Here is a 10,806-nt window from a genome sequence, read left to right as displayed (position 1 = left end):
GAGTGACGGGGCATCAGACGCGGAGAGGAGTCGTGTAGGAGGACCTGTGGGCAGGCCTGAGCACTAACCGATGATTTACTGAAAGTCAGATGAAGTTATCAAGAGACGTTCGTAGCAGGAACTATCTCTATCCATGTTTTCCATGGATAGAGATAGTGTACGTAGGTGATGTATGAGAGAAAGACAACAGTTTAGAAAAAGAGAAGGGGAGAGGAGGGATATCGTACCAGAAGATCTAAGAGAGTAAATTTGGCTGCAAGTCGAAGGTGAGACTTGAGAAAATGTCTTTCATGCGTCTGTGTATCAACAAATAAAGTCCAGGATCAGATAACAGTACTGTTTAAGGACACACACACACACACACACACACACACACACACACACACACACACAAAAGACAATTACTGTATATGGCCATCTTACGCCATACTACAATAGTTGTCATGGTTACGCTGCTCCTAAACTACCTACGGTGGATCCAAGTGTGAAAGCCCCTCACTCATCTGCCTCCATCTCTGTGGCACCTCAGGCTACATGCCATCACTCACACAAGGTAAATGAATTATAATCACACGTTGGTAAAAAGAAATCATGGTTTGCAGAACAGTAGGCGTAAGATTTACCGGAGGCGAGCGGGTGTGTGCACACACACATCCGATTGAGTGAAAACAGAGTGTCAGGAGAGAGAAAATAAAGAAACTGAAAACAAGATCAAGAGAAAGAAGACGGCACCTGCAACACTACAGACTGAAGACACTGAACAGTATCAACATCTTTATTGAAAGAAACACGTTACTGCTGGTCTGAATGTAAAGCACCGCATTAATATTTGAGTCATCTTAAGATATTTAACAAAAAAACAGTTCAAAGTTTGACTGTCAAATGGTAAAGATTGTTGGAATTTGACCGTCTGACAGAAACATGTTGCATCATAAGCTGTTAAAAAAATCTGCTGATTGTACCCCCCCCTCCCCCCCCCTGCTTGAGTTGTTGCTTACCACTGTTCAACACGGTGACGCGTGGAGTCACGTCCAGGTCCAGGGGCGTTCTGAACGGGTAGCCGGCTGCCGCACACACACAGCAGCTCAGCAGCAGCAAACGCACCGCAGAGGATCGAGCTCCCTGCATCTCCGCCGAGCGTCTCGTGAGACACACACACACACACTCTCTCTCTCTCTCTGACCAGGACGTGTACACATGCAAAAGGCACTCACACCGACATATTCACCCAACGACTCACAAACACCCAGTCACTGGCAGGCGGCCTCTTCCACAGTGATGTAGAGAGAAACAAAGAAACCTGAAAGAAATGAGACACAAAACCATCGGTGTTAACAATCATGTCCACACAAGTGTCACTTTAGAGTAAAAGTTGACAAAGCAGGAAAGCTGGTGAAGCTGAACGTCACACTTCAAATATATTAAATAAGCTGATGTTGAGGATTTCACAAGGATGACGACAGAGATACGAAAGGGACACAAAGGGCACTGGCTCAATAGGTTATTGGGTGCTTTTCGTAGATCGATGCCGCTGCGTGAGAACCGGGCCGGCTCTCCGCGTTGCATAGTCTTGCAGTGTGCAAGCAGCAGCTGCCCATTACAAACACACAACGGCAAATATCATTAACCAAACAATGACCGGAGCAAACAGAGCTACGTGCCGATGTCACAAGCAAACACTTGAGAATTAAAACGCCGGCGGGATCGATAAGATGTGAAACCGGTTCTAGCAGTAGACGTGCATGAGAGGAGTCAAATTCATGAGGGGAGAGATTGTGAAATATGATCACCTTTAAGAAGTGTGTGTGTGTGTGTGTGTGTGTGTGTCAATCACCAGTGCATGTACACCAACACTGAAAACTCCAGCCAATGGAGCATACCCGTCTTTGTTTATATACACATTCCCTCTCTCTAAAGGAGATAGTTCACTCCAAAATCAAAAATAGATATGTTTCATCGTAGCTGTTGTGCTATTTATTCATCTAGAACAGACCATGTTGTGAGCAGTTTCATGTACGATTGCTGAAAGAATATCTCCAAAAATTAGGCAACTCACACCAAATCAATCTAGATTGATAAATAGCACTATAGGTAAAAAAATAAATATGCAATTTAGATTTTTTTTTAATTGAACTGTCCTTTTATAATGATTTCACTCTTTAGTGCTTTACTTCAACAAAGAATGCCTCTTGCACACTAAAGAGCCAAACGTCCAGGGAGGCTGCTTGGTCCTTCTATCACGAGCACGCACGCACGCACGCACGCACGCACGCACACGCACGCACGCACGCACGCACGCACACGCACACACACACACACGGTTGCAAAGAAAAAAGCAGAAAAGTGCAGCCATTAGCACAAGCGTCTGTGGTGACTGCACTCTCACAGTAAGTCCCAGCAGTCCTTCAGGGCTGACACCATGACAACAGCTGGCTTGAGCGTTGCATAATGTGAACGACAAACAAACACACACACACACACACACACTGCAGCATGCAGGTGTGTATCAGAGAGACACTCTGCTGGTAGTAACAGTAAGATGGGGAATCACATGATGTAAGGGCTGTATATACCAACATGTGATTTGAGTCCTAAACATGGTGTTAAAAGGTTATTCTACTTTTATATATATAAAAAAATAAATAAATAAATTTAAAAAAAGACCACAAGTGTGGTTTTGCATGTTTCGGCCCATCAACAAACTGTGCATTATTTCAGAACATTTTCAAAAACAAACTGAATGTATTTTTAGATAAATTTTCTGTCCCTCTGCGGTCACCTGTGTCTGTTGATTTCTCTGCAACCGTGAAACCTGCAGTAGATTAAAGTCAAATCTCAGTGAGATAATACACATCACGCTGAACATTTGTTCATTGTTATTTATTAGATAAATTGCACAGGGATACACTTGCAAGTAAGGACTGTTTTGCTAATTAATCTGTGTTGGGCCAGTAAGAACAATAAGTGATCATGAACGTCCTGGAAAAGGAAACGTTAATTAGTTTAGTGCGGAAACAATTAAGTGATTAGTTGTTCGACAGAAACGGAACAATCAAACATCTGGTGTTTAACTGGGTTTTACTACATTGTTAAAAGACGGTCTCCGACTAAAGCTTGCTTATTAAAAATATTTTGGCACAGATTTGAATGTGTGGATGATTTTTTTCATTACGTTTAAGACATCACCTTAGGCTCTGGCAACTTTTGTTGGGCATCTTCCACTATTTTGTGACACTTAAACTGAACGATTAATTTAAAAAAAGAATCACCTGATTAATCAAAACTTTAAATAATCATTACTTGTCAAGTTCTTGCATTAAAACATGACTTCTCAGCAGCAAGATTATAAATTATTGGATGTTGGACTTGCCCAAAATACACTGGAAGAGTATATAAAACCGTCCCTGATCATTATTTTTGCCAGAAAGGAAGTTTGAGGAGATAAAAGTGAAGTCAACTAAATCTTCAAGGATGTGTTTTGGGTATCTGTCAAAGGATGAAATTCAACCAACGGCCTGAAGGTAGGAAATCAATCTGAATGCTTTGGAAATGTTAAACGAACGAGATCCTCCGGGAGGGAAGAAAAATGTAAAACTCCCTGACTTCTAAACATCAGGATCATTTCACAACACAGAGAAAACAAGGCCGCTTTTACAACTTCCTGCCGTTTGGGAAATACCGCTTTTTAACTAGAGTCTATTTTTAAATGTTTTTACAGCTCTATCTTATTCCCAGTATGGCAAATATACCTCGGGGACACCAATTATTCCAGCTGTACATTCTCTTTCAGGAGCTGCTGCCTCTCCTGAAGGCCTGTCAAACTCTGTAATGGTTTGTCAATCGCCCTCTCAGCCTCGTCCAAGCTCCCCTTAAAAAGATGGCAGAAGAGGGGCATGGAGGGGCTCTTTGTAAGTCATTTATCCGACTCATGCACACCAAATCACATAAATGGACTGCCAGGGGCCTAACAGTCAATCAGTCTGCCAGTCAACTGACGAGGTCTCATGATGCTGAGAGGAAGAGGAGCCTATTCAGATGGGAAATATTTCACAGGAATACGACGGAAAGAGAGAATAAAAAGAGAGGAACCGGCGAGCAAGGAGGTAAAATGCTGTCTGAACGTCCAGCAGTGCAGAGCGAAGAGACAGTAATTGTGATATTACCGATTCTCTTTCGTCAAAAAAAAAAAAAAAAAAAATCCAGATTAGTGCCGACTTGCTCCGAGTGCCCTGGACCGCCTAAATGCAGAAGGTTTCAATAGTTAATTGGCCACTGAGCACACCAATAAAAAAAAAAAAAATTCAGAAAATGTAGAAAGAGACGAAGTGGAAGATAAAATGAGGGCTGGCCCGGAGGAAATCCACAGCGACTGTACCACTCACGACCTAACCTTTCTAATCGGTCCTCCTCCTGATCTCGCTGCCAGCTCTCAGTCCCATGACATTCATTCACACAGATTGATTTATATCAGGCAATTATATGAACCTGCCTGAAAGGAAGAGACTGGAGCACTGCGGTGGTGACAGCTCCATCCACAGATGACCGTCTCAAAGGACTTGAAACTCTCTGTTTTTTAGTTGGATATGTGTGTGTGTGTGTGTGTGTGTGTGTGTGAGAGACAAATAGTAGAAAAGACAGTCAAAGCCATTGAGCTGTGTTTCAACTGACAGACAAACTGCATTAAAACACTTGTGTCACAGACAAGAGGAAGCCAACTGAACTGAACTCTACTTGTTCCCAGTACTGTAGCTTTACACTCTGTACAGTCACTCTGTCAATGCAACACTGAGCTCTTTAAACCGACACTGGAGATATTCTGACAACACGACAAAAGGAGACACAACTGTGTGTGCGGTCAGTGCGTTACTGAAATGTTCTTTTCTGCCATTTCTTATTTGTGCCATTTGTTTGAATCTTTCCACTCTGCGGCTCTGGAGTCAACAGCAGTCTAAATGTGGCAATGATTGAGAGTCTAAAGTCTAAACTCATGGTTTGTGAGGGTCTAGAGAGGGAAGTTTAGACACTCAAAAACACAACTATCAACCTCATTTAAGAAAACGTGAGGCAGACAGTCAAATCATGTCTTTTAGAATATAGGAAATTCCAAATTGGCCTCGAAAGGGCTTCACAATCTGGCTTTAGAGCCTCGCTTTGGTGAGGAAGAGAGCGACAGAGGAAGAATCCCTGCAGCATGGACAGACATACAGTAGATGTTAACAGGAATGCCAATAGTACATCAGTGAAGTCATTACAAGCACGGTTATGAATTACAAACTTTTGAATAGCTGAAAACCAGTTGAAGAATTGAGGGGGGGGGTCAACTATATAAAGAGAACATCAAGGACACGATCTACATAACAACAAGATACGTTGTGTTAAGTGACCACATCTTTGCATACATTCCAGGAGTTTCCTTCCACTTACCACACCACTACCTCTTGAAGCAGGTAGACAAGTGAGTCCAATGGGTTTCCCCCATACTAAAGGATTACATCACAGTCACATAGACCACAAGCGTGGACAGGATATGGCTGATTACTCATCTTTAAACAGATCAATCATGCTCAACATCATCAGTGTGTGTTTACAGCTCTGGTTTACTCTAATCAGAGAACGTTTCTTGCTAAATCCTTTCCATGTGAATCACAGCTATAGGCTGCAGCTTTACTCTTTGCCCAGTTCGCCCACATCCCTGTTGATATCTCACGGATTTAAAGACAGTCCACCAAATGAAGCCCCCGATGAGTTGTAACGCGGTGGTGCAGTAAAGTGAAGCAGAAGGGGTCACTGGGTGCTTCAAAATACAGCAATCAGCCAATTGTACACACATTCATGATGCCAATTCTGATACCTTACACCTCTCTGATCAACTCCTCGGCAGATATCCCACAATGAAACGTAAATGATCCAATATTTGAATAAGAGGATAGCCTATTAAAGCCTATGCATATTACAAGTCTGCACAGGACCATTGCATAACTGTCATAAAGATTTTAGGAGATTAAAAATATTCCACCTCGACGACACAGCATCATACCACACCAAAAGTATCACTGTAGAAAGCATTAAGACACACTCAGAGGTCTTAAGCAGCGGTTGTGAAATATTAAGTGCGTCTCACCTGAATCACGTACACATTCCCCGAAGAGAAAGATATGAACGTTTCCTTGAGCTCAAGATAATCCAAGTGGACTTTAAACGCCGAAACACCCTCTCAAACACACAAACACCCACTGAACGACACGCAGTACTAGCAGTGGGACTGACTCGAGGCTCTTCTCCACTCATGTGCCGTCACAGGTGGCCCGCCCTCCCACGACGCTCACCACTTCTTCTCTCCACCTACCTCCGTATCAGGTAGGCCGGTCGTTTTGTTGTTGTTGTTTGATAAAGAGACGGTTCCTGGTTCGCTGTGACACTTTTGTTTGTGAGCTATCGGTATCACGAGATCTAGCCAGCGCGAGGACATTCACACTATTGGGGCAAAGTGGATGCAACCTGTCCAATCAATGCTGCAGGGTGGCGTCACACTGACACCTAGCGCGCACAGAGGGGGGTTACACACAACCAGGTGTGCTGATTGTGGGAGGTCATATACGGTTAACTGACCTGACTGCACCTTATTTACGACTGTGGATTCTACATTTCTCTCGTGAGCACTCCCTGTATTTATTCACTGCTGCATACCTTCAAACGTCGCATACTTTTTATTTTTTACTTTGCAAAGTACATACTGTTGCATGCATTGGGACATACTTTGTCCTAACATTGCACCTCGAACCTTGACCCTCTTGCTCATATATCAGCGGCGCAGAGGATTGTGGGTCAGAATAGCCAGAGAAGCATGCTGACTTGTCTAATGCAAAATGCGACCATATGCAGAGGGACATTCTGTTATTTTTGGCACACTGTATTTGACATACTGCGTATTGGAACATACTGTGTGTGCCAATACCCATACTACCATATTGTTTAGTATGCCAGAAACATATTTAGTATGTTGAAAGAGAGTAAAATCATGGATTTAAGAATCAAGAAAACTCTCCAGATGAGTGATTATGGTGTTCCGTAACTGCTGGAAATGTAACTAAAACTACAATAGCAGTTGAGTTCACCATATAAACTCATATGTCAGAGTTGTGTTGACAAGTCTGTCTCCAAGTAGCCAAAAAAGCTGTTATTCCAGGTTCAAAGATCAATATCAAATGAGATATGCTTACTACAGGTTCACAGAAGACAATGGTCATCACTGCAGCTTTTGTTCTTTTATTTTTTTTATCAAAACACTTTTATGCAAGACTCCCATCACTCACATTCAGGCATGCAGACATAATTCCACTTTACGGTCCTATTCTGTTTCCTTGCCTTCCTCTCCTCCACACCCTCGGGTAAAATATCTAAATTGTCCATCTCTAGATTGGGTGAGATTCATGGTGCAGCATATCTCATATCGCAGTAAATGTGGATGTTATGTACACGGGAGCTCAGCATTTAATGAGGGTGTCTGTGAGGAAAGCCAGATTCATCACTTTGCCCTGTTCTTACACCCAGAGAGAGACAAACCCAATAAAATAACACGCCCAGAGGAGATATACATGGGACTTTAATCATCATATTGCGAAAGACAACAGTACATAGATCAGATATGTATCCGTGTGTATTTACCCTGCAGACCTTCACACTGCTCATAAAAACACAAAGGGCTCGTGTGCTGCAGAGATCAACGAGAGCTCCGATTATGACGAGTAAAACAGCCGCTATCTGTCATTCCACGTATGACTTTCTTTTTGAAAAAAAGTATTTATCAGTGCTTTGAATCCATTATGAATGTGTGTATCAATTATAAATGTAGTGAGTCATGTTCAGTGAGCAGTGTTGATGTTGAATTCAGCCTTTTATCTCAACTCCTTATTGCAATGCAGCAGGGGATTTGTGCAGCATAGGGGGTTGTGCCTTAAACGTTCCTGCTGCATTAACCCCCATAAAGCTCACAAAGGGACCCAACAGAGGAAGACCACTGGAGCTTATGGACCAGGAAGTGTCACTGTGCCTGGTTACCATGGCAACAGAGGTACCTGGGAAAAAGCGGCTGGTTCACATGACAACATACAGTATGTCGTGGATAATAATAAAAGATCTGTCTGCACATAAAACACATAAAACAACAGCACAATGAAATGTGTTTGATGAGAACAGGTCGGCTCAGCAATAAAAGCATTAGTTGCAATAAGAACACCAGCCATATGTAGTAAGATAAAATGTGGTGACATAAATAAAACATAGTACTATACATGTCTGAAAATGAGGGGTGTGTGTAAAAGTACATTACAGTATCCCCAACAGTATTGCACACATTTAAAGAGAAAAAGAAACAAGATATGGGATAAGAATGGGACAAATAGATGGATGAATACAAATATATATACTTACATAAACAAGAGGATTGTGTGTAGTAACTGGCATCTGTAATTCACGTTGATGCCGTTTTTATTTGAAATTGTTCATTTTCTTGGGACTCTTTGTTGGGACCAATATAAAAGAGGTTAAGTCATTTTGTAAATATCTAGTCTTGGGACAGTAAAATAGAAATGGGAACTTTATTTAATGTCTTGCCTGCTTTTTAATTAAGGGCAGAAAACAATCTCCAGTGTTAATGTGAGTTCATTTGTTCAATGCGACGCATGATTAATGCAATAAGGATCTTGTCCGTCCCGATAATGAACACGGCAAATGACACACTCAGGCCTACCAACATGCAAAAATACCCAGAAAATAATTCACCAATCAGTATTTTTTGTTCATACTGAGGTCTTGAGGAGTCCAAAAATAAAACCAAACTTTTTTTTTTGTACTTGTTTGAAATCAACACTTTTTCTAACAAGAAATAAACATCTACTATATTGTACCAGTAGTGTAATACATTAGATAATAAAACGGTGATTAGTGGGGTCCAGTCCTAACACAAAGGCACTGACTCGCTTCATCCCTTACTATTTTCTTGTCAACTTTCAGACTTTGGAAAATGTTTTCATGTAAATGTACCCTGAACTTGTATCTCTTCTTGAGCGCTGATAAGTAGGCAGGTAAACCAGCTGTGGAAATACAGATGTTGGAGCTTAAGATGCAGAACCATTAATAGCTGCTAGAAGCCGTCCTTCCAAAGATCAGACTCCATAAAGACGAACTGAAAAACCCTTTCTTCTTCTTTCTGAAATGTGATGTTTCCACAAAAAAGCTACAATGTCCGTAGCAGTTTGCGTGTCATTATTTCAGCTAGAGTGTCATGGATCCATTCAACACTGCGATCACTAACAACTTACAGGCTCATTTATCTGATAACTATTCCTTCTGTAAACGCAATTGCACGAACAGGAAGCTCAGAGCGGCCTCCATCACAGTGGCACTATAAAAAAAAAAAAAAAAAAAAAAAAAAAAAAAACAGTCAGGATTTGTTTTTCATGACTGTCTATATCAAGATTCATTTACTGTATCACTTATAAAATATGTGTATATTTTATAACCTGCTCCCACACCTCAGACTCTTTTTCCATATTTGGATTGGTGCTCTGGGAGGTGAACAGTCCTCATCGGTCCAGCAGAGGGCAGCAGCAACAGTGTAACAAAACAACAATATGCATTGAGAGCAACATATTTCTACTCACAACAATGAGAAAACTGGAATCTGGTCTGTATTGGTAGTCATACAAGCAGACCATAAAAACTTAGTACAAAGTATTTTATTGTAAATGTTTGAAATACTACAGTACATCTGTGGTTATAGTACTGACAAAAGGGCTAAAGAAAAAAGTAACAAAAATAAATACATCTGCATTGACAGATTAGTGATGGGTACTGTGAAGTCATATTGGATAAGTTCCATCTTTTTTATCTTTTATTTGACTTGAGAAATTGTCTCCGACTTCAGGATGTAGCATCATATTCGCTTACCGATTATTACAAAGGTTTCTGGTATCACGCTTGCCTTCTTACAATATTATATCGTCATGAAATGGCTGTAATAAAATATTATTCTTCATACTGCATGACATCTCCTCCCTGGTCAAAGGGTTTCTAAAGAGCGTGAAAGTCCATTTTCATAAGAATATAATTCCTACAGTAACTTTTCACTAGTTTTTTTTAATGACAGAAATACATGTATACACAGTATCTATGGCATCTCAACCACAATGTATGAAAGCAGACTGGCTTTCTGGGTTTCATAGACCACAGAACAAACAGCAACAGATCAATCAAAAGCTTCGTCACCGGTCCTTTCCACCAATCATCTCATTTTGTTTTTGTTTAGTCAGAACAGTGACGGTCACAACTGAAACGTTACACCTCTAGTGCCGTTATGAAGAGGCACAGTCACTCAACAGTGATGGTGGAAAAAAACAGGCGCCCCAAAGATTGTCCCGGTAAAGGAGCATTTTTAAATCATCATCATCCACTTGTTCGCCTCATGCACTGTAGAGCCCCACGTAGTTTTAAAAGACTATTCAAAAGTGTAAAAATGTCTCGCAATAAGAATACCGCTTGTTCCATTTACATCCCAACATGTTTCTGTCCGTTAAGAAATAGTTTCAGACACTAATTACATAAACAGCAAAAACAGTGGAATAAAAGGGAAACAATGTCAATGGCGACTTAAGTACACAGTACACAGTGTGGCCTGGAAAAATAAGTGAGGGAGAATCCCTCTGTCGTAGATACAGAAAAAAAAAGTGCCAGAAAGAGTTCATAGTTGATCCTTCATATTGTTTGGTCTGTCTCCGTCTCCGTCTCTTCATTATAGCAGTGTCCTTC

The 10,806-nt window shown here is 41.2% G+C and overlaps 1 protein-coding gene across 2 annotated transcripts in view; it reads right to left on the bottom strand.

Annotated features, from left to right (window-relative positions):
• The window catches only part of LOC116397512 (semaphorin-4G-like), a 23,109-nt gene extending 16,589 nt beyond the window's left edge, over window positions 1-6,520 (bottom strand). Inside the window, exons 1-2 of one of the 2 annotated variants that reach the window (XM_031873013.1) lie at window positions 6,347-6,520; window positions 999-1,300 (exon numbers count right to left, since the gene is read on the bottom strand). In XM_031873013.1, the coding sequence (XP_031728873.1) occupies window positions 999-1,128 (130 nt within the window). In that variant the 5' untranslated portion in view covers window positions 1,129-1,300; window positions 6,347-6,520. Of the gene's footprint in view, window positions 1-998; window positions 1,301-6,121; window positions 6,311-6,346 lie in introns of those variants that run through there. The other variant, XM_031873003.1, reaches the window with a different exon arrangement.
• Between the last annotated feature and the right edge of the window lie 4,286 nt (window positions 6,521-10,806).

The sequence above is a fragment of the Anarrhichthys ocellatus genome, unplaced genomic scaffold (genome assembly GCF_004355925.1).
Source record: "Anarrhichthys ocellatus isolate YVR2014 unplaced genomic scaffold, GSC_Weel_1.0 scaffold3, whole genome shotgun sequence".
Taxonomy (NCBI): Eukaryota; Metazoa; Chordata; class Actinopteri; order Perciformes; family Anarhichadidae; genus Anarrhichthys; species Anarrhichthys ocellatus.
Note: the sequence above shows the minus strand (reverse complement) of the source record. Positions and strands in the feature narration are given on the sequence as shown.